Source organism: Natrix helvetica (genome assembly GCF_964273705.1).
Source record: "Natrix helvetica genome assembly, chromosome: 3".
Taxonomy (NCBI): Eukaryota; Metazoa; Chordata; class Lepidosauria; order Squamata; family Natricidae; genus Natrix; species Natrix helvetica.
The window spans coordinates 68,995,685-69,020,092 of NC_138549.1; the positions used below are offsets into that span (position 1 = coordinate 68,995,685).

The 24,408-nt window shown below is 42.7% G+C and overlaps 1 protein-coding gene across 1 annotated transcript in view; it reads right to left on the reverse strand.

The window, feature by feature from the left end:
• Positions 1–24,408, reverse strand: part of COLGALT2 (collagen beta(1-O)galactosyltransferase 2) — a 54,337-nt gene that overhangs the window by 3,820 nt on the left and 26,109 nt on the right. The window contains exons 2-11 of the mRNA XM_081948466.1: positions 16,954–17,064; positions 13,724–13,841; positions 12,558–12,692; positions 11,021–11,225; positions 8,790–8,909; positions 6,164–6,240; positions 3,794–3,900; positions 2,585–2,717; positions 1,619–1,746; positions 316–522 (exon numbers count right to left, since the gene is read on the reverse strand). Of these exons, the coding sequence (XP_081804592.1) occupies positions 316–522; positions 1,619–1,746; positions 2,585–2,717; positions 3,794–3,900; positions 6,164–6,240; positions 8,790–8,909; positions 11,021–11,225; positions 12,558–12,692; positions 13,724–13,841; positions 16,954–17,064 (1,341 nt within the window). The remainder of the gene's footprint in view (positions 1–315; positions 523–1,618; positions 1,747–2,584; positions 2,718–3,793; positions 3,901–6,163; positions 6,241–8,789; positions 8,910–11,020; positions 11,226–12,557; positions 12,693–13,723; positions 13,842–16,953; positions 17,065–24,408) is intronic.

Sequence of the window (24,408 nt, forward strand, 5' to 3'; positions counted from 1 at the left end):
CAATGTGCCCCATACAGATGGGCTCTGCCCACAAAGCATTCCCATTTATATCATGGCCAATCATTTCCAACACACATAAAACAGCAGTTTGTAGAAGGACTGCTGAAGAGATAATAGAATCAACACCAGCTGTAGGAGGAGTGATGTTCAATCCCCACCGAAAAGTATTACATAAACCTGAAGCGCCAAAACGACTACAGGAAGCAACTATTTACTGCTAAGAAGATAAATATTGCTGCTGAATGTGTCACAGTATAAAGCTAACGTATATCTAATGAAAGCTATCCCGTACAGTAATCACAGCCAATAACCTACACTGGGTGCTTGTTGTACATGACCGGCAAGAATTCATCTACAGGGAGCATCTTGCTGAAAGGTTGAGCTCCAATTAGCTTCTGAGCTCCTTGCAAGGAGATCGCATAGCCCAGTGTCCAGTAAGAGTAATCAGCTTCCACAAGATTCATCACATTGGGTACAGCCTTTTCTGGACGTTCCACCTGCATCCGTTTCCGACCTATATATCTACATAGAGAGAGAAAGTTGACTCATTGAACCCATATGCCATTTGCTGATGTGATGTGTAGAAACATCTACGTTTAGCACCTTGGTGCCAGTTTCTCTGGCCAGAAAATTACCAGGAGTTTCATGTAAACCATCTTTTTTAAACAACTAGTAAGAATTAACAATATAAAAACAACAGACAGACAGATGTGTAGTTAACATAAAAGCTTCCCAATTCCTGCACTGGATCAAAGGCCACTTGGCCCAGCGTTCACTACCTACGATGGGATCCTGCATGTAGACAATGGATGAAAAACACTGTCCTACTTGTATACCCCAACAACTGGGATTGAAAAGACGATTAGATACAATATACAGATATTGTGACTAGCAGCCATTGGCAGTTTTATCCTCCATGAACCTGTGCCATGCATCTTCACGTCGATGGCTATCATTACATCTTATGGTAATTAATTCAGAAAGTTATACTAAAACACTCAGCAAAGAAATCTCCTTTTTTAGTTTTAAATTTCCTGGCATCCTCAATAGTAGTAGTCCTCAGCTTAAGACCACTATTGAACCTAAACTTTCTGTTGTTAAGTAAGAAATTTGTTAAGTGGGTTTTTCCCCCTTTTACGAATGTTCTTGCCACAGTTGTTAAGTGAATCACTGCAGTTGTTAAGTTAGTAACATGGTTGTTAAGTGACTCTAGCTTTCTCATTGATTCTTGTTTTTGTCAAAAGGTCGGAAAGATGATCACACAACCTTGGGACACTGCAATCGTCAAAAACATGACCCAAGCGCCTGGATTTTGATCATGTGACCGTAGGGATGTTGCAATGGCTGTAAGAGTGAAAAATAGTCATAAGTCACGTCTTTCAGTGCACTTTAAACAAACTGTTATAAATCGAGGACTACCTGCATTATGAGACAAAAACGCCTCCCTATCTAATTTCTCTCACTCTGCAACTTTTAGATCCCACTTTCATATTTCTCCTTATTCACTTTTATTTCAAAGCTAAAATGCACCCAGATGTGTGGCCTTTCCTTAACAGGAAGCACTCAATTCCACTGAAGTGAAGATGCTCAGAAGCAAGATTAGTGGATTATTACTTACATAAGATCCCAGTCAAGCTGTCCTCTCTCAATGTCATCCATTAATTTTGTGAGCTTCTTTTTGAACTGATGCTCAAAGCGTACATCATCTTCAATGACTAGGCACTTCTCCATCTCCCTGCTTACTATCTTAAAATAACAATTTGAAATAATTCAAATTAAATTCAGACAATCACTCATGCCCTGATCCCCTCATGGCTTGCCTGCTGGAATATGCTACATGTGGGGCTGCCCTTAACATGCACTGAGGAGCTTTGGTTGGTCCAGAATGTGGTCATAGTCCCAAGTGACACCTTTGCTTTGTGAGCTGCACTGGTTGCCAGTATTTTTCCAGGTGCAGGTTATATCCTATTAGTTCCCTATATTACATAAGGCCTGGTAACTTGAGGGATTGCTTATTACGTCCCATAGCAGCCTTGCCAGTTTGATGCAACATGAGTAGGCATGCTCAGGGTCCCTTCAATTAATTAATCTCATCTGTCAACATCCAAGAAGCAATAAGGTTCCCCCCCCAAACCTCCAAAATCTATGTGAGTGAAAAAGTGTTAAAGACCTATCTGTTCTGCTGGGCCTTGGATTAGGGTCCTTGGGATTCCTGTTGGATTCAGTGGTTAGCCAGATTCCTCTTCAGTTCTTGGTTTTTTTGTACCTCTTTAATTTATTTCATAATTATTGCACCATATTTTCATTCGGTTTGGTTTTGTATACTTTCTAGAGTTGGGTTAGAGCTGGGCAGTGTCTAAACTGAATACGTTTATATTCATTAACCACCATATTGGAAAAAGCTATAAAAATTATCCCATGAGTTGTTTTTCTGTGGTAACCTTCTCTGGAAGAATGCAAGTGGACTGGTGGAAATTCCTGTCTTCCAAGAGATCCATCAGCATGAGTCTATCTTCAAGATTTTCAAAAAGGAGGGAACAGGAGGGGAGAGGGGAGGGGATGAAGATAAGCAAATTTTGGTTACCTCCTTCCATATATAATAGTGGCTAAGGAAACAGCCAATTTCTCCTCTGGTCAGCACTCTAGAAGAGTATGGATCTTGGTAACCAGGAAGCATATCTATATTTAGAGCTTTCAGCTGGCTTGTATTCAACATCCTGAAAGAGACAACGATTAAATTACTTAGCCACACATTTTCAAGATGGAAAGAAAAGCTACAACCTATTAAGAAAAACCCAGAAGGCGGTGTATCTGTACAATGTGTAGCAAAAAAACCTAACCCCAAACCTCCCTATAGATAGAAATCAATGCAGTGTGGTAAAATAGGAATTGTTACTCTTTTTTCTAACATAGCTTTCAGCTTTTAAAGTAATGTTTTCATAAACTAATGTTTTAAAATAATTTTTACTTGCAGTCAGAAGTGGTACTGTGAATCCTCACAACATATTTTACAAGATCTCATTTGTAACACTTTGGGCACTCAATAAAAATGTGGATTTTGCCTTGCAGAATAGTATGAAATGTACATGATTTAACCACTGAAGGAGAATTCAGCTGGATTTGTAGAATTCAGCAGAGAAAATGTTTCTTAGGCGAACAACAGTATAATGAACAAGAAAACATGGTTAAATTTGATTCCAAGATACTAAAAATTTCCCAGTTTCACAAATGAGGAGGAAACTGTTGATTATTTAAAGACAATGTGAGAATCTTTTGTGTACAAAATGCTATTTTAAATAGCTAGTGGTGAGAGACAAATATTTTTGCTCTTTAAGCAGATTAAAGAAGATGCTCAATTGAGAATTATCTATCCTCTGACAAATATATACCACCATATATCTGCACACAAAAAAACTTCTGAGCAGTGTCTCAGGGAGAGAGACAGCATGCAATTATTTTGCAGGGCAAGAATGTTGTTGAATCAAGCTTGATTTAATGCTCTAGTCTTCCCAAGCGTAGAGCTACACAGCATGGCTCACATTTGGCAAAGCAAGTCACTGGTAGCAGCAAGGCTGGAGCAGAATCAATGTGACAAAGATAACTAGGAGTTGCCTTTATCAATAGGTGCATCTCACACCTACTGATGCTCCCAGGAGAATAATTGAGAAATAGTTGATAAATGTATCCCTAATCACATACAGTACTTTATTTCTTGCAGTCTTTAAACTAGGTGGTCCCAACACCCCTCCCCCACCTCAAATTTTACAACTCCATGCCAGGCAACTCAACTCACTTTCCATCCACAGCTTCCATTAGCTTGACTTCAATTTCCTGCTCATATAAAGTCCGCAACATTCGATCCCGTCTGTCTTTCCGACGCTTCAGATTGATCATGAAAATCTAGAAAGGAAGAGACCAGAAGCGTGGAGGAATACCATAAGAATAACGTGCTGTTCCCCACCCCCACTCCCTTTATGTTTTATTGACAACCAATGCTAAAATATAACTTGCCATCTTGGAGGGGGAGAGAATTGCTAATTCAATTTCAAGGAAAGGGACATCACCCTATTTGGGAATGGGGATCTGTAGCCAGATTTGGTGACTTTGATAACTAAATCTGAGATTGTCTATATGAGGGTCGCATTCTCTGCCTTGAGTTCTTGTTTGTGTATGAAAAAGGAAGCGTATGTCTTTTTAATTATTCTGCCAGACTTACTAACAACTGTCCTGTCTTAACTCTGACTTCATTTTATGATGAAAAAAGAAGAGTGCATGAGCAGAAGATAGTAAGGTCTGAGCTGCTCCCTCACAAATGTAGTTTTCTGAGGCAAGATTATTTGCCTCAATATGATTTGCCCCTTATATTGCAAGCAGGCAGGCAAGCAAAAAAGAGCAGCCTTGACATGGAAGGAGTGGAAGTGAGTGAATATCAGCCTCTGCTCCCTTCTAATTGAATGAATTTTGATTGTGTGGGAAATAAGACAAAGGCAGGCTATCTCAGCAAAGATATTACTGGTGGAACAGGGTGGACTGAAGAATTCCACAGCACAATATGGTTCAGAAAAGATTGACTAGCTTCTAATAAATACATTCTCAGTAGAATTGTACCTGGAATTTGGAGTTGAACAGCAGACCCTTATGGCTAAATGTGGGGGCAGACTGACAAACCCATATAAATGATGGATATCAGAGAAGGGATTCCAGGAGGATTAAACCAACCAGCAGAATTATGGTACGAATATGCAGAAGAAAATAAGTATGAAGATGCAACTCAAGCTCAATTAAGCAGAATATAACTTCCTTCAAAGAAGGCTGGAAAATAAAGTGTGATCACAAATAAGGTAAAATAAAAAATAAGATTAAGATAAAAAAGTAAGACAGACAGGCTAGGTCCCACATATGGTACAGCTATCACACAACCAAACACATCCCTACATTTTAACCATGGAAATCAGATCAATGGAGACCTCTCAGAAATCCAGATGCTTCAGGTTAAACGCAAGTTGCCATATTTGGGTTTTATCATGCTTGTCCTCTATTACCTTCCCCAACTGAAATGCTTTGGATGACATAGGTTATATTCCGCAAATAAAGAGTCATGCAGAGTACAGGTAATCCTTCATTTACAACCATTTGTTCAGTGACTGAACAATTTGTTCAAAGTAGCAACGGCACTGAAAAAAATGACTTATGGCCGATCATTGTAGCATCCCTTGGTCATGTAATCAAAATTCAAACATTTTTTTAACTGACTCAAATTTATGATGGTTGCAGTGTCCAGGATCATGTGATCACTTTTTGCAACCTTCTGACAAACAAAGTCAATGGAGAGGCTAGAATCATTTTACCGTGTTACTAACTTAACCAATACAGTGATGTGGCAAATGTGGCAAGAAATGCCAAAAAAAGGGGGGAAATGGAAATTTTGGGCTCAATTATGATTGCAGATCTATAGGACTACCTGTACTTCTTCATCTAATTATGTGGTGAATCCCTATATCAACAGTTTTCAAATTAGTGGTAATCCTCAAACTGGAATATTTGTGGGGTCCAGGAAATGTAATTCAAAATCAATGATGCAATATTTGCAATGAGGAATTGCCGGAAAGGCATAGATTAAGTATCAACATACAATCAATTTCCCCCTAAGATCTTTTTCCATAGCACAGTTAAGAGAAAAACAAATTTAGAAAATTGATTTTTTGTGGCATATAATGCTGCTGTACGGTAGATACTAAATCCCTGCTTATTCTAGAAAAAAACCCAGCCTTTTGTATAGCAATAATACTTAGACTTATAATACTGATTCATAGTGCTTTACAGCAGTAAGTGGTTTACAGATTCAGTCTATTGCCCCCAACGACCTGGGAAGGATGAAAAGCTGAATCATATTACATTCACTGTATTTTCATGGACCGCCACTGAGTTCTACATATGGGTTGTGTTGGCTTTTACTTCCCATCATCTCCAACTAACGTATTTGGCCACATTTTCTAGGAAGCTCAACCATATGGGGATCCCTAATTTAGGGAAGGCTGTGTGAGCCATTCAGTATTGGAAATTATTGAGGTCTGTGTTAAACTCCTACTGGAGTTCGCCTCAGCCTTTTCCACTCTTGTAAAAATCGGCATGCTGAGTGAGATATCCTCCTTTCTTGCATTACCTCGTCAAATCCCATCTTCTCAGGGTGTTTTGGAGGAACTGTGACAAACTTGGAGGGTTCGATTGGAGGATGGTCAACTGGAAAAGATTAAGAACATTCATCCTAGTACATTACAATAATGCTGACAGTTTTTAAATGTATTCATGCTTTGAGTAAAACAGACTTGAGCTCTGTGTATTGCTGAGCAACATAGCTGTGAGGCACTAGTCAGTAGCACATAGCAAGAAGAATTCTCCCTCAGTTTTAAACATACTCCTTTTTAAGTGTAGTTAGGATATTGCTACAGCAAAGGAATAAACGCTTATGAATAAAGTAGACCATGCAACTCTTTTCCAAATGATGGACTATTCTTGATTTTGAAAGGCTGCACTTCCAAATGTATAACTTTCCAAAGCCAGAGCTGGCACAGACTGCATCAGTGCAGTTCTTGGGTCCCAAGGAAGGTCCATGTAACACCCCTACTTCCCAAATTGCACCGGGCGTGGGTTTGCTTCCAGGTGCAATTCAAGGTGTTGAATATTTAAAGCCGTTCATGACATGAGTCCAGGCTACTTGAAGGACTGTCTCATCCCTACTGGGATTGGCCCACCCACCATTGGTGGCAGAGGAGGCATGCTTAGGGTCCTATCAGCCAAGTATTCTGGCTAGTGGGGTCCAGATGAAGAGACTTCTCTGCCGTTGCACCTGCCTTTTGGACTATCTTGTCCCCCAGAGCGAGGTCAGTTCCCACCCTCCTGATCTTCCACAAGAGCTTAAAAACCTAGCTCTGCCATTTGGTGAGGTTTCACATTGTGGGTGGTTGATAGATCAACAACAGATTCCTCTCCTTCTCATCCTATTGCCTCCCTCCTCATCTTTTAGCTAGCTTGATTATCTGGATTTTTATAGCACTGTTTTTATATCAGTAGGTTTTGTAGTTTCATCTTTTAATATTGTAAGCCACGCAGAGTTAACTTGTGGCTAATAAAGTTTACAAATAAATAAATAAAACATGGTTCAGTGGATTAATTTGATTTAATTAGCATTAATTAAAATTTATTACTCTTCCCATACAGTTGTTATCACTAAATCATAATTTGCAAATAATTATTGAAGGAGTTCTAAAAAGTTGCTTGTTAAGTTCTGGGTTCTATATTACTGAGTACACTTCCTTCCTTACAATAAAAACAATTGTATTATTAAACTTAACTTACATCAGTGGGCAGGTTCACAAATGGTTGCATTTGAGGAAAGATTTCAGGAATTTACTATTTAACCTGCCACAGTGTAATTTAGCACTTTGATTGTTTAAGAGAAACGAGACAGCTGTGTCATTAATATCTACTCAATTCAACCCAACTCAAGACTATATTCAAATTATAGCATGAGCTCCCATTAGGGTTAATCATAGTTTAGGAGTCTATAAGATTTGGTGTATGTGTCTGTACCTGTGTAACATCTGTCAATGCCTTTAGCCAAATGCATCTTTTTCAAGGATTGCAAGGCAGCTGTGCAATTCCACAAAAAGACACAGCTGCTTAAAGAGTTGCCAGTATGTGCTTCACGGATTCTTGTATAGTCCAAACTGCCTTTTCCCCTTTAAATCTGAAGAGCTGCACATCCCGTCTATGGTTAGCAGTGGTGGAGACTGATAACTCTGTAAGCATTTTGGGCCAAGCCATGATTGTTTTGACCATGGCATGCAAAACATAGTCTCAGGGTGCTAAGTCTGTCACTGCGTTAATTGGTTTGTCAACTTGTGCTTATATTCTGAGTTATACAGTAGACTGAACTATTTCTTATCTGACAATGATTAGTGCGCATGTCAGACATAATACGTCACACATTCTTTACTTTCCTTCTGATCTTCTGTTCGCCAAGAAGGTGGGCAACATAACTCTGCAGAGATGTAGTTAATTGAGTTAGCAAGATTTGTATTTTATTTTATTTTATATTAAAGTATTTTTAATTAGAATGTGCTCCGGGTTTTATTTCTGCTTATTCGGAAATATGATGCTTGGAAAGCCAAAGGTCCACACCTCATTAATTTAGGGTGGAACTTCCCCTGACAAAGTCAATATCAAATTATAGTGTGGTGTAACATGGGTCTACTTAGCCTCTGATTTGCCACCATTACAAAAGTGCTTCAAAGCAAGGGTAGAAATTAAGCCAGACAAGGGGACCCTGCGAGCCAATGGCTGTAGGCTCATTATAACATGCTTTGTATGTTTCTGGCCCAATAATAGATGATGCAATATTGAAATATTTATGTCTGTCATGATCAAAATCAATGTGGTATACAAGTAATAGGGCTATTATATGTAGGTGGCAAAACACCATAGACTTATAGTTTGCTGCCATCTAATGGCTGACCACTTTTATTAGCTATTTTTAGAATCTATCTAAAAATGAATTAGCAGTTTACACAGAAATATTTTTTAAAAGTTCTTCAGATAATCAATGTGCATTATTTTCTATTTTTTGGACCCGTGAAGTCTTAACCTATTATCTAAGGAATTGATATCATAATGGGACAGGGGTGGGAATGTTTGTTTCCAAAATTTATTTACTGCCCAATAGTTACCGTAATTAGAATATAATAAAAACACAAAATCCATATCATTGGAAACCAAAATAGGGAACTTACTCATCGCTTCACTCAGCATGTGAACAATATTGTCCCCTTCATCTTCTAGCGTCTGGTGTGGCTTCAGTGGCACAGGAAGGTAACCATAATGTTCTCTGTTGCAAATGTACATCTGAACATCTGGAAAGAGAAGGAACACTGGAGATGTAGGAGAAAAACTGTGCTCATGAAGAAAAGATGTTCCCATGGGGTTCTCGTCTGTCTTTTTGGGTGAGTCCTGAACTCCACCTTCTTCAAGATTCTTCTAAAGGATCAAAGGCTGCATAGTCTCTACAACATGGTTGAACCATCCCGTTATTCATATGCATTAAACATGACACTGAACACAATGAACAGATCTCTCTGCCTTCTGCCTCATAGATGCAGACAAAAGAAAAAGGCAGCAGGAGGAAAGAAGTTACAGTTCAGCAAGCCTATGAGCAATTACTCTATTGTTAGATGTGTTGTGGTTTTTATTCTGTATTTCGAGGTTTGTAAGCAGCTCAGAGTCAATCAGACTGGAGCAGGACAAAATTAATTAAAAGAAGAGCCTCCCCAACAGAGCAGTAAAAGAAAGTGGAGGGGATAAACATAAAGATGGTTGAGTTTTTGATAATCTCTTGGAAAGAGGTCAAGGACAACCGCAATGGCTTTAACTCTGAAAAAACACAAATTAAGAAGAGAACAAGCAATGGAGCTGCCAAAAGAGCATGTCTGAAAATGGTCCTGTCTATTTTAGGAGGCTTGCTGAAAAAAATAAAATCTATGCAAGAATCTTGAAACACTGGAGGTTTTAAAGAAGAGACTTGAACAAACACTTGTCTGAAATTATATAGGGTTTCTGCTTGAGCAGGGGGTTGGACTAGAAGACCTCCAAAGTCCCTTCCTACTCTGCTATTCTGTTCTACTATCTTATCCCATTTCTTTTACACAGCATGACTGCCACGGTCACTAATGCAGCCACACCACGGCTGAGGAAAAGGGGTTTTAGATTTCCCCCAATGACTTCATTTAACAAATGATGCCTTAAGGCCTTGGTTCATAACAGAAAAGTTCATAACTTTTAATATTAGGCATATTGATTTACATGGGCAAACAATCCATTTGGCTTTCCTATTGGCTTTACATGTGCCAGATTAACAGCTTGCTTCTAATGCCTAATCAAGAATTACAACTATATTCTACAACTAGAATAACTACCCTCTGTGAGGAGTAATTGTCTATCCTCACTTCCTAATGAACCTGAATGCATTGGCCATGTTTGTATAATGTAGTTGTCCTTGGCTTGTTCAGGCTTTACACTGTCAACCGGCGGTGCTAAAATATAACTCCTTGCGAAGCTCATGAGCTACCAAAACATTGGGCACAGGTCTCATCCCAGCATCATCATCTCCAACCCAGAATGCATGTGCCTTTGGAAACACTGGGCCCTTGATGGGGAGGGCTGGGTCAAAGAACCAGCTGCAGCTTGACATGCTATTTTTGTCCCAAGGGCATGCAAGATGTGCTCCAATACACACCTGTCCTTTCTTTGCTTCTTGGGGCTTGGCAGGGGAACTAGAAACCACTGAAACCAACAAGTGAAAAATAAAACGTGTCCTAGTTACTGCAGTGGGCTGAAAAATCAAAGCAGCAGTTAAAATTTCCAGAAGACGCAAGTTAAGAAGTTGCAGACAAAACAAAGTGCATTCCCAGTATGAAGCTGAAAATAAATTATAGCTTTTTTAAAAGTTCTGTCTTTTTTTAACCAGCAGGGAAAAGAGAGGAATTCAAGCTTGGTCATCTGGTTTAGTTGTGGCCTAGTTTATTAATAACAGAAGCGTTTTCTGACATTTTAATATCACAGGGTTGTTTGTGAAGAGAATTATTGTATATGTCTGCTCCTTTACAATCTCCATACTCTAAACCAAGCAGCTGACTACAATTCTTGTCAGTTCTCAGTTCATCTGTTAAATGCCATAATGGAGAAGAAGTGAAAATATTTTTCAGGTATCTGGTGTCCTCATTTTCAGCTTTACATGTACTTTCTCTTGTAAAATCATCATCATCAATCATGATAGTATGTTTTAATTTACCAAGATTCCATCTATACTTGAGGAACAATAGGTATTCTATCACTATTCAAATAGTGCTAAAATTTATTTATGTTTTTTTTAAAATTGAAGCTCTCTTTATGTATGATAATGTTACAAGATATCCAAAACTCTCCTGAACTCACAATTTTTAAATGTGGTTAGTCAATGGCTCCTTACCAGCTTGGCGACTTGAGAAAGCAAGAACAATGATATCATCAAAAGTCCAGGTATAATCTTGGTGTGGGGGATAAAATGCCAGCTTATCTGATGCCTCTTTTCTCAGATCAATCAAGAAAGTGGAATGTATCATTGGGACTGCAAAGCAACCAGTTCTCTTCCATTCCCTGATCAGAGGATAATCTGGTGTCCTCTTGTAATAGCCCTAAAAAAAAGAGTATATAGTATTAAGCTCTTCTTTTAAGTCTCTTGCCTATAACAAATGGCCTTGATCCTGCTTCCGATGTATTTATTCAAAAATCTGGCCATAAGATGAAAGCTATCTAAGAGATTGTTACATTCAACACAGAGTATTTGTCAGGCTCCCCCAAACGAAGAAAGACAGGTTGTGATTCTTCCAAGTAGATTTCTTTACTGTTTCTCACCTATAGACAGAATCTTGCCAAAGTAAAGCATGCTACCCTTCCCATAAAGCACATATTCTGGGGACTATTAGGCATAAGCGTCTTCACTGTCTTTATCTCATGCAAACTCTCCGAATTGAGTTGTCCCTTGCTCCTCTGGAATACACTCCTTCCTTCCTGAAAATTTGGATAACGTTAATGATGGGATTCTCCTTTGGTTAGTGCAAAGATTTATAACATGTCCAATAAATGTTATCCCACTCTAGGTAGCTCTACTTGACACGAACTGGCAATTATTTTGCACTCGTTATGTGACTAGCTCTTTTAAGTTATGTAAACAGCTGTCTAACAATACATTCTAGAAACACAACTTTCCAACATTGTTCCAAGATGCAAAGGTATCACGACAAAAACAGGGAGATCTGAAGACTATTCCAAAATATGACTCACAAAAATAGTTGAGCTGAAGCAGAATTCTGGTGAAGAATCAAGGTGTTTTCTCTCTTTATTGATCTGTCTTTGTTATCTCTCAACAATGTACTGGGACTTAATGGGGCTGTTCCTAGTTCGTAGGAATATAAATCCAAAAATATACACAAGCCAACTAGCTAACATCATGCCAAACGTAAGAAGGTTGGGCTTCCTGTTCCATAAAACAGTTGGCACATCCTATTCCAACTGAACATCTGAACTAAATATGTAAATCAGCAGTTAATTCCCAGAAGAGAAAGTCATAAAATAAGAGTGAAAGTACAGTATAAAGTACAGTATAAAAACTGGAGAAGGAGAAAAAAATGATCCCCAAGTTGCTACTGTATTTTAAGAGTCTTCCCTTAATGGCTTAATTTACTGCACAACACTATTTGCATAAGATACAGTTAAATGGCTTCAAAAGAATGTTAACATAAACTTGTAGATGAGACTCTCCAGGCCTGGGGTACCCACACATATGGGCCTTCCCTCTGATTCATCAGACTTATCTTTTATTCATATGATTTGTATCTTATTCATATGTTAATCACATTGGTTTCCCCCCTGAGATTTGAAAAAGAAATCCAAATTCTCTTGGATTCCATCTATTTTCCTTTGCTCGTATACCTTGTTTAAGTAAATAAAACAGTAACAATACTTGCCTGAGGTGTCATCCCACACCAGAAGTTAGAGTAGAGAGTTCGGGATTCAAGCATTGGGGCCAAAAGAGTTTTATTCTCTGCTATCATTAGATTCAATACTTCTGGGTTGGTCAAAAAATTGTCAGTATCGATGAACTAGACAAATGGGAAGGAAAAAACATTAAATTTTATCCAACTAAATTCCACTGAAAGTAAAGCAGTTTTGATGTTCTTTTAATCACAAACTAGAGCTACAACTCTTTGAATTCTTGTGAAGCAGCAAAAAGAACACAATGAAGATATTTCCATCAGAAATCTACCATCACAGGGCTTTTACAAAATGGGTAAAATCAATTTACATTTCACAAAAGGCACACATAACGGGGAATGGGAATTAAGAAAACCTGCGAGATGCAAGAAGGGACCAGTCAAAGATGTCCTGTGTCACCATTATTATTTCCGTTAGCTTTGGAAATATTGAAGAGAGATATAGGGAGAGGTGGGAGAATTGTTGGAGTGAGCATTAAAAGAGAAACTTATAAATAACTGGCATGTATGGATGACCTGGTGATAATCTTGGAATATACTCTGGATGAAATATAAGTATTCCTTACAGCAACAATTAAACTGGAATTTCTATCACTATGCGAAGAGGTCATAAAATATTGGGTTTCTGCCTCATGTAGTGACTGCAATCCTGGTATTCCTAGTTACAGTGAACTGAGATTAGCACTTAGCAATAGCAATAGCACTTAGACTTATATACCACTTCACAGTGCTTTTACAGCCCTCTGCTAAGCAGTTTACATAGTCTGCCTATTGCCCCCAACAATCTGGGTCCTCATTTTACCCACCTCGGAAGGATGGAAGGCTGAGTCAACTTTGAGCCTGGTGAGATTTGAACTGCCAAATTGCAGGCAGCCGGCAGGCAGCAGAAGTAGTCTGCAATTCTGTACTCTAACCACTGCGCCACCATGGCTCAAATTGTGGGAAAGGAAAGGGAAGGGAAGGGAAGGGAAGGAAGGAAGGGAGGGAGGGAGGGAGGGAGGGAGGGAGGGAGGGAAGGAGGGAGGGAGGGAGGGAGGGAGGGAGGGAGGGAGGGAGGAAGGAAGGAAGGAAGGAAGGAAGGAAGGAAGGAAGGAAGGAAGGAAGGAAGGAAGAGAAGGAAGGAAGGGTTTTTAACTTACCATGATGTAGTCAGACCATTTTTCCCTTGCAGTTCTCAGAGCAGCCTGCCTTAGTTTCATCACATGAGTGAATCTGGAGTTTGGCCAGTGCTTCGGTCCCATTTCCTCTGGATAAAACCTAACAAATGAAGAAAGTAAAAGAAATCTGTGTTTCCTGCCAGGCTGAGTATGGTTTTTTTTTTCCTTAGTTCAGTATTTTAATTTATAAATAAATAAATAAATCAGGTGGAACAAATATAGTCAGTCACCTCAAATGCTCCCAAAAGGTTTAGAGCAGAAAATGTGAATGATGCTTCTGAGCAAACACTTCCAAATTTATTCCTGGAGTGTGTACTTACTGGAACATACAGCTTCACTGCACTGCTTGTCCTATACGAGTGCTTGTGAATGACAGAGAACTGTACATAAATATGTTTTTTTTAAAAAAATTCCATAGGCCTGGCACTCTAGATCGGTACAGCATACATAAGTCTGCGTGCAGAATTCCATCCAGGGGTTTACAGCATAAACAGCTTGATAAAGGATTAGGAAAAGTCATAGACAAAAGATTGTTATCAAACTGCTCATGAAGAGAGAAAACTCCATATAGAAATACCACCAGGTGCACAATAAATGCTGAGATAACCATTGTTTTGGTTGGGAATGCTGTGCATTCCCAGAAACCACTGGCTGACCAAGAAGCAGAATGCGGCCTACTTCTTTTCTAGTCTGATCCAGCAGGATAAAAGCAACATTTTAGACCTCTTTTCAGCTGACACAAGCTTTGCTGGTGTTTTCTTTACCAGGGTATCTATTAACACCAAAAAGCTAACCACACTACTGAGCTGTAGTGGCGTAGTGGTTAGAATGCAGTATTGCAGGCTATAACTCTGCCCACAGCCACCAGTTCAATCCTGACTGCCTCAAGGTTGGCTTGCCCTTCCATCCTTATGATATCGGTAAAATGAGGACCCAAATTATTGGGGGCAATATGCTGACATTATAAACTGTTCAGAGAATGCTGCTTTGATCTGCAACCCCTACATCTGAAAATAATTCTACTTGCTGCCTGTAAAAGGGGCCTGTGCAACAGTTTTCTTTTTACGTTTCAGGCTCCGTCTCTCAGCTATCAGAAATAATAAAACTTGAGAACTTTTTAAAGATATTCTTAAGCTACAATTCTCTCTGTATTTATCTAGGAGTTTGTGGCACTGAGTGAAATGAGCAGAGCAGAGCAGAGAACAGAATTCTTTATTGGCCAAGTGTGGTTGGACACACAAGGAATTTGTCTTTGGTGCATAAGCTCTCGGTATGACTAGCTATTGTACAGCTAGTTGTTTTATATCAGGGCTTCCCATCCCCCAATCCATGGACTGACACCGGTCCGTTGCATGCCAGAAACTGGGCTGCGCAAACAAGTGAAGGCCCATCTGCAGGATGCAGGCAGCATACAAAACCACATCCCCTCCGTTCTATGTAAAAACGTCTCTCCAAAATCTTTTGGTGCCTAAAAGGTTGGGGGCCACTGCCATATATTATTCCATTACCTGCAAATTGCAACAGTGGTTAACAAAACAGATTCTACACACCCAGCTAAAGTTTATCTGGTCTAGGTGGTCCTGTTTGTTTACTACTACTTTCCAGGAGAGACAGAAAATTACTGTGAGGCAAACCTCAAAAACAAAATCATGCACACTTTCAATATCCTGCTTAGCATTTTGAACAGAAGATGTGTTCTGTAGTAATGCCAAAATTTGGCACGGAAGCCTAGCACGGCAAATTTTCCTGGCAAATTTCTGCTCTAGATTGAAAGAAGTTAAGAATATAATATGAGTCATGCAAGATCAAAGCAGAGGCCTTTCAGATTGAAATTTGGTTCCTCGAATGTCATCTGGGATTTCCGAAGCAAAGATTTGTGGCTCCCAATGCGGGTGGCAAAATATAATCAGTTGATTAATAGCTATTGGTAGCCTTAATTATTTAAGACAATAGCTTTATCCTTCAGTTAAATAATTATTAGAATAAAGTTGTGTGTGGATTTTGTTTAAAAATTCAGTAGAAATTCAGAATATAATGACACAACAGAGAATTGCCAATTGCAGCAGCATCCATAGGAGGTAAACAGGAGACCAGAGAGATACAAGGAGTATTGTAGATTCACAAAGTAAGCCTCATTCCTTTCTCTATACCTGTTGCAATGTTACACTGTTTGCCCCAAATGGATAGCTCTTGAGACCTCCCTGCCTTTGCCATTTTGATGAAAGCTACAACATGTCATGTTTTTCAGCTGGTCTTTTCTACACTGGGGCATCCATTAATACCAAAAAGCTAACCTCACTACTGAGCTCTGGCACATATAATGCCAGTGGAGCTGTGGTGGCATAGTGGTTAAAATGGAGTATTGCAGGCTAACTCTGCTCACAGCCAGGAGTTCGATCCTGACTGCCTCAAGATTGCCTTGCCCTTTCATCCTTCTGATATTGATAAAATGAGGACCCAGATTATATGCTGACATTATAAACCGTTCAGAGAGTGCTGTAAAGCACTACGGAGCAGTATATAAGTCAAAGTGCTACTCCTATTACTATTGATGTAGTAGCGGGAATCCATAATCCAGGAACATCTTACTCTACATAAATAACTCTCCAATGTCATGTGCCGAATTAGACCAATTTTCTTAGAACTCCAGGGCCAAAGGAGAGGTATAGTTTAGAGGGCTATATACTGTTCTTTCCACTTTCCTGCCCCAGCAGGCCAAACAAGAACCTCAAAGTTGAGCTACAGCTGAATCAAAGCTCCAAAAGCCATATTTTCCTCCAAATAGCCAATCAAACTTATCCTTGGAGTTGTCCAGAACTCCCCCACTGCTGTAGCCAGATTTGGAAAAGACCATTTGCACATCTGATTGGACTTCATGGAGGAAACATGATATCATACACCATTTCTGGAGGCAACTCTGTGTTGAATGAAATAGCTAATGGGGAAGAGAGCAGGCAAAGAGATGATTATGGAATCCCCTATTTTTCCATGCCCAAGGAAAATGCCTACTTGGCAACCCAATAAAACCTCTGTTATGTGTTATCTGTTAAGCAAGCATCAGGAGGATTCTAAGGAGAGGAAAACCCACCTATTTTCAAAATATGTAAGGTCAGCCAAGAATTTTAATCCCAACCTGCATTCCCAAGATTAATGGGCTGACACCTGTTCCACCAAGTAATTTAGAAATTGCATTTCTTTGCTGCAATACTTACTGAGGGTCATCCATTGGTCTCCATTCAACATAGTGGTAGAGTTTTTGTACGTTCTTCAGCCATTCTCTCAGCATGGCGGTTGTGTTGTCAATGTTATGATCAGTGGCCACCCTAAAGAAAAAAAATAGGCATAAAAAACAATTACTTGCATTTATGTCCATTTTATCACCTCTTTGAAAAGGCAACTGCTGGCTGCTAGCAGCTACGCTATTAAACCTTTCCTAAAAAAGAAGATATACTAGACAGCAGCTTCTCTAGGGCACTAACCTCTATAGCAGCATTTCAAAAGGATATTGACAAGAATCAGAGAATCCTAGAATTGGAAAAAGCCATCACGTCTACCTCCCTGTTCAACACAATAATCCAAATTAAAACATTCCAGACAGATGACTGTCTAGTTTCTGCCTGAAAATAACCAAATCAAGGGGAGCCATTCCGGGTCATTAGTTCCAGTGTTGAACTCTTCATAGTTCACTGGGTAAGTTTTAGTTTTGAACAACTGCATACTAATAAAGGTCAGGATAATTCATCAGTTGGAACGAAGTAATTACGGTAGGTTTTCTCTGAACACAATACTGTTAACATTTTTAACGGACACATGCTCGTATTCATATATTGTTTATGCTTGTAAATACTGGGCGAATTAAACTAATAACCCAAAGGAAGGGCAGAGAGAGGGGCAACTTTGGAGCAATAACATTATCTTAGAAGATCAGAGAGATTACTTATGAATAGTATCTTTCTATTCAATTCAAATTACAAAAGGGACATTTCTCACCAATCCACTCTGATGAGGGCACCCAGTCCAGAAAATCATCTGTCTTTCTATTCTGCTTGAGGACGCATTCCATATTATCTACCTACATAGTTCTACAAGATCAGACTAGACCAGAAATGTCAAACTCAATTTCATTGAGGACTGCATCAGGGTTATGTTTCACCTCAGAGGGCCGTGGTGGGGATGGCCAGCTCGATGTTACTCATATTGGGGGCGCCTGTGGCAGCATGAGTGAAAATGGGCTCTTGAGTTCTGTTTTCTCCTGCAATCTTCTACCAGAGAAAATGGAGCTCAGGAGAGCCGCCCACAGCCCTTACGAACTCTGTTTTTGCTGGCAGAGGCATCACAGGTCAACTATAGAATGAATAACTTGTCCAAGAGGAGATAAATACATTCACTGCAAACATCAAGAAATTTAGAGCAGAATACAAAAAAGACTGTTGCCAATTTGGATTTTGCATCTTCTTTATTTAAAAGAAATAACAAATGGGATCGCATTTTCAGTTCTCCTTCACGCTTGTTTCATATTTCATATTTAGGATACTTGATTAATGGCTCATTGGTAGCCTTAAGATATTTGCCTCCTAAAGCTGCAAGTAATTAGGTATAAGATTTCAGACCTAAACTTTTGAGAGGTCATTTTTCTAAAAGTCATGACTTTAGTCCTTGTGTTAGAAAATATACACCTAAACATTTCTAGAAGCCAAACTGTTGTGAAATATTTTTATTTAAAAGCAGTGAGCATATTATCATGTATGCAAATGCTTATATTCCCTTTATATCAAATCTATATACACACACATACAAACTCTTCTACATTTAAAATTAGTCTTTTTTTCTTTATGGCACACAATCCAGTTTTACTATTTATTCTTGTAGCCATCATCTCTTGCTTCCTAGTCAGTACTCTCTGAAAAGAAATAAGGGAGGGAGGGTGGGAGGAAGGAGGGAAGGAAGGCGGGTAGGTAGGGTTTTAGAACAAGTCATTTATAGGTAGAGACTGACAACTTAAAAGCATGATATCCAATCAGATATTTATTTTACTGAAATGTAACTAAAAGAAGAGGAAAATTCTTATTTGCCAATAAAATGGCCGACAGTAGCAATTTTGTACTTAGCAAATAGAGCGTTATGACATCTAGATAATATTCAGCAAATCGGTTGGAGAATTAATGAAAAAATTCCATCTTTCTTCCGTGTGGGCATCCCTATTTGGAGCCTCTGCTTATTTGCTTTGTGACTCCTGTCAGGGAGCAGAGAACAGCCTATTTCGCTTTTTTTTTTTTTTTAATCCTGCTAGGAAAACTACCTTAATTTCTACCAAAAGAAACACTTTGTGCTTCCCGGTTTCCAAGATTAAGTACCACATTGTGGTTTATGCAGAACAGGGGGAGAAAACACACCCCTAATGCAAACATACATGTTTATTACCCTATTTCCCCAGCATAATGTGAAAAGCAATGTACTCATTAGTTTGGGTAGGATATGGGATACACAAAAAATGTGCCCCACTAACTATTGTGGGCAGAGAAACATTACAGAAAAAAATAAATTCCAGTACACTTGCACGTCACAACGATACCAAAGAAAATTGTGAAGGTTTCAGTGATACAAACAAAGCAGTCATTATGACATTTGTATACAAGGTGAGCAAAAGATACGTTTTCAATATTTTGTTGCACTTTCAAAATTCTATATTTTTCCTCATTGGGGAGAGGGAGAGAAAATCAAGATTCAGGATTCACCTTCTGTTCATAGCAGGAAAAGTTTCAGTTAGATATTTTTTAAAAGTCAAAAAAATGCTATGTTTCCCCTAGAGCAGTGATGGCTAGTCTTTTCCAGACTGGGTGCGCAAATGTGCATGCACGGGCCCAAGCCCACAAAATGCAATGTGCATGCGCCCTGGCCCCGTCCATGTGCACGCACCCCATGTGCCCTGCTCCCTCGTCCATATGTGCACAGCTCCCCCTGCATGTAGCCCTACAGCCAAGCATGTATGTGCAGGGATCCCTCGCATGCAGCCTGCCGTCTGCACATATGCATGCGGGGAGGCTCACCACCCCACGAATGCACGACAGAGACCCGACAACCAGCTGGCCAGCAGGAGGCACACACACATGCGTGGTGGAGCTGAACTGGGGTGACAGCTCATGTGCCCACAGAGAGGGTGCTGCGTGACATCTGTGGCACACGTGCCATAGGTTCGCCATCACAGCAATAGAGGATCTCTTTAGATTTGCTCCAGAGAATAACACATGGGCTACTCTGGTTATTTATAAAGGATACTCTATACAATTATTTGCTGCATGTTTTACCTTGCTTTAAAGATGCTTACAAACAAAATGACCATTGGCTTACCTGAAGGGTCCTTTTCTGTACACCGCGGGAGAGTCCAAGCAATGGGTTAATTCAGTCTGCTTGCCCTTAGGACTGAGGAACTATTTTTCCTTAAGCCACACCTCCTCCTGGTGTGCTCAATCCCCCAGAATTCTTTGAAGGAGTCAGTTCGTGCGGACGGAGCGAAGCGTCCAAGATGATGTACTGTTGACACGAGGAACCCGAATCCCGGCCTTGAGAGCCAGGGTGGGTTGGACTCTCCCGCGGTGTACAGAAAAGGACCCTTCAGGTAAGCCAATGGTCATTTTCCTGTACACCGCTTGGAGAGTCCAAGCAATGGGACATACCAAAGTTATTGTCCATCTGGGTGGGCAGAAGAAGGCTCCCGGGATTCGGTCTCTGACACAACCGCCTGGAGCACACGCCTGCCGAAAGACGCCTCAGCCGAGGCGAAAATGTCCAGTTTATAGTGTCGCACAAATGGAGAAGGAGAGGACCACGTAGCGGCCCTGCAGATGTCCAGGATCGAGGCCTGGGTGGCCCAGGCCGCTGAGGTAGCAGCACTTCGTGTGGAGTGTGCAGTGATGCCGCGCGGAACGGCCTTGGATTGACTTTCATAGGCAGTCGCAATGCAAGCGCGAAGCCACCTGCCAATTGTGGAGGAAGTGACCTTCTTCCCTAGGGAACCGGGCTGGAAGGAGAGAAAAAGAGCCTCTGACTTCCTGGATTCCGCAGTACGAGCGATGTAGACCTTCAGGGCCCTCCTGACATCAAGATTGTGCCAGGATCGCTCTCTGGGATGCGACGGATGAGGACAAAAATTTGGCAACACAATGTCTTGCGCTCTATGGAACCATGAGTTTACTTTGGGGGTAAAGGTCGGGTCCAGCCTCAAAATGACCCTGTCAGGGTGGATGACGCACAGATCCTGGCGAACAGAGAGAGCCGCCAGCTCCGAAATCCGGCGAGCTGACGTGATGGCAATCAAGAAGGCCGTCTTCAGCGTCAGGAATCGAAGAGAAGTAGTGCGTAAAGGCTCGAATGGGGGGCCAGAGAGGGCCCGCAGGACCACGGACAGCTGCCAAGTAGGGTAGCGATGAACGGTGGGAGGGCGAAGGTTAGAAGCGCCCTTGAGGAAAAGACGCACCTTCGGGATTTTGCTGAGAGGCAAAAGGTGGTCGCCCGACCAGACAGTAGACAAAGCCGCCACTTGACGTCGAAGGGTGTTCGGGGCCAGGCCCCTGTTGAGTCCCGCTTGAAGGAAGTCAAGCACTCTGGGAACAGGCGCGGTCGTCGGCTCGATGAGCAGCTCCTCACACCACTTGGCGAAGGCGGCCCAGGACGCATCATAAATCCTAGTGGTTGAAGGGCGTCTAGCCGCCTGAATGGTGTTCACTACCTCCTCCGACAGGCCTTGGCCTTTCAGTTGGTCCCCCTCAAGTGCCAGACGGCCAACTGGAGCCACTGGGGCTCTGGGTGAATCACGGCCCCCTGGCTGAGGGAGATCTGGTCCGGAGGAATGCGCCACGGAGGAGACACCGACAGGTGGACAAGGTCGGCAAACCACGACCTGCGGGGCCAATGCGGGGCCACGAGAAGGACCTCTGCTCCCTCTGCGATGACTTTGGAGATGAATTGAGGAAGGAGAGGCAGGGGAGGGAAGGCATACAGTAGCTCGCGGGGCCACTTGCAACGCAGTGCGTCTGTCCCCTCCGCCCCCGGGGTGAAGAACCGGGAGTAGAAGCGGGCGAGCTGCTTGTTGTCCCTTGACGCAAACAGGTCTACGGCCGGAGTCCCGAATCTGTCGGACATCTGGTGGAACAGGCGAGGGTCCAGTTTCCACTCCGCAGGATCTATGGTCGTCCTGCTCAGCCAGTCGGCCTGTGTGTTGTCCACTCCGGAGATATGGTCGGAGCGAAGGGATTCCAGATGGCGCTCCGCCCAGCGTCCCAGGGACTCCGCCTCTCTCATCAGTGCTCTGGATCTGGTGCCGCCCTGGCGGTTGATGTGGGCCTTGGTGGCCACATTGTCCGTCATCAGAAGCACATGTTGGCGATGGATGGGCCGGCTGAAATGGCGCAGGGCCAGGCGAGCAGCTCTCAGTTCCAGCAGGTTGATGCTGTATCTGGATTCCACTTGGGACCACTTGCCCTGAACAACCAGGGACCCCATGTGGGCTCCCCAGCCGGAGAGGCTGGCGTCTGTGGTGATGATCAACCTCTCGGGTTCCTTGAATAGGTGGCCCTTGAGGATGGCCTGAGACACCCACCAGCGGAGAGACCTCTTCACGTCCGGGGGAACTCGAATCGGCCTGGTAGAGTTGCTCCTGGATGCCCTCTGGTGCGGCAGCAGCAGCCACTGGAGAGACCTGGAATGCAGGCGGGCCCACGGCACGATGGAAATGCAGGAGATCATTTTTCCCAGCAGCTGCGACAGAAGGACCACTGGAGCCTGCCTCAAGCTCAACACCTTGTGGGTCATGGACCTTAGACCGGTCAACCTGTCTCGGGAAAGGAAAACCCTGCACAAGTTGGTATCTATCACCGCCCCCAGGTGTACAAGTCTGTTGGTTGGGGTGAGATGGCTCTTCTCTATATTTAGAGAGAAGCCGTGGTTTCTGAGGGATCTCATAGTGGTTTGGAGATCCCGAAGGGCCTGCTGCCTGGACGACGACTGGATCAGGATGTCGTCCAGGTAGCACTGGAGCCTTATGGGCCTGCGTCTTAGCTGAGCCGCCACTACCGCCAGCACTTTGGTAAACGTCCGAGGAGCGGACGAGAGGCCGAATGGAAGAGCTTTGTACTGGAAGTGGCGACCCGCATAATAGAAGCGCAGGAACTTCCTGTGCTGAGGACGGATGGGGATGTGGAGGTATGCCTCTTTGAGATCTATAGATGTGAGAAGATCTCCCTGTCGAATCCCCGCCAGAATGGACTGCAGAGACTGCATCTTGAACCTCCGGTAGGCGATATGCCTGTTGAGGTTCTTGAGGTCCAAGATGGCTCTCCACCCCCCCGAGTTCTTTGGTACCAGGAAGAGGATGGAGTAAAACCCCTTCCCCTCTTCGCCTTGGGGAACTGGTTCCACGGCCCTGATGTCCAGGAGATGACGGACTTCCTGGTCCATACGCTGCCTCTTTTGGGGGCAGGACGGGACAGGGCACCGGATGAAGGTCCGGGGGGGAAGGGACAGGAATTCTAGGGAGAGGCCTTCCCTGACTGTCTGCAGAACCCAAGCATCCTCGGTGTTCTGGGCCCAATGAGAGGCGAACAGCTGGAGGCGACCCCCGATGGGCGCCAAGCCCTGGCAGTCACTTTGACTTACGGAACGGCCTGTTGGAGGCCCCACCGCGGTTATACTTGCGGAAGCCGAACTGCTGCCTGCCTCTGTCCCGAAAAGGCGCTCTGTCTTGGGACCTGTCGCCCTGCTGGCCGAAGGACCTATTAGAGGGAGAGAAGGAAGAGGCAGAGGTGGAAGGCTCGGAGGCACGAAAGGACTGCCTCCTAGAGTAGGGAGCGGCCTTACGTTCCTGCTTTTTATTTAAAGAAGGTAGGATCTTCCTCTTGTCCTTGGACTCAATGAGGAGAGGATCCAGGGACTCGCCAAACAATTTGGACCCCTTAAAGGGGGCGGAAGCCAGTTTCCATTTGTTTTTCTGGTCCGCTTGCCAATGTCGGAGCCAGATCAGTCGACGGGAAGTTATGTTAGAACCGAGGGCCCTGGAGGCAAATTTGGTGGCATTGAGGGACGCGTCAGCGGCATACTGGGAGGCCGCGATTATTTTTGACACGTCCTGGTGGAGACGGATGTCTCCCGCCGGGAGCTTGTTTAGGAGCTCGCGCAGCCAGATCACAGAGGCCCTATTAAAAAAGGAAGCGGAAGAAGAGGCCCTGATGGCCCAGGCAGCCGCCAGATGGGTCTTGTGACACGCCTTTTCCGCCTTCTTGTCCTCCGCCTTAAGGCCTTCCAGGAGGTCGGCCGGTAGCGAGGAGTTGGAAGTGAGCGCAGCGATGGGCGGGTCGACAGTGGGAAGGGCCAGAAGGTCCTCCAACACTGGCTCCATAGTATAAAGCTTCCTATCTACCCCACTGGGAGAGGATTGCGTGGCTGGCTGAGCCCACTGGCGCTGGATTAAGTCGAGGAACAGCCCCGGGACCGGAACCAGCTCTTGCTGGGGCGCTGGCACATCAAACATGACCGCATTGGGATTAGCCGGAGGGGCATCATCCGCCGGCGCGGTCGGCTTGGGCTTGATCCCCACCCTGGTGGCAGCCTTGACCTTGTGAAGGACCGATTTAAAAAGGCTGGGCTTAAAGAGACCCGCAAAGGCGGGCGCTTCG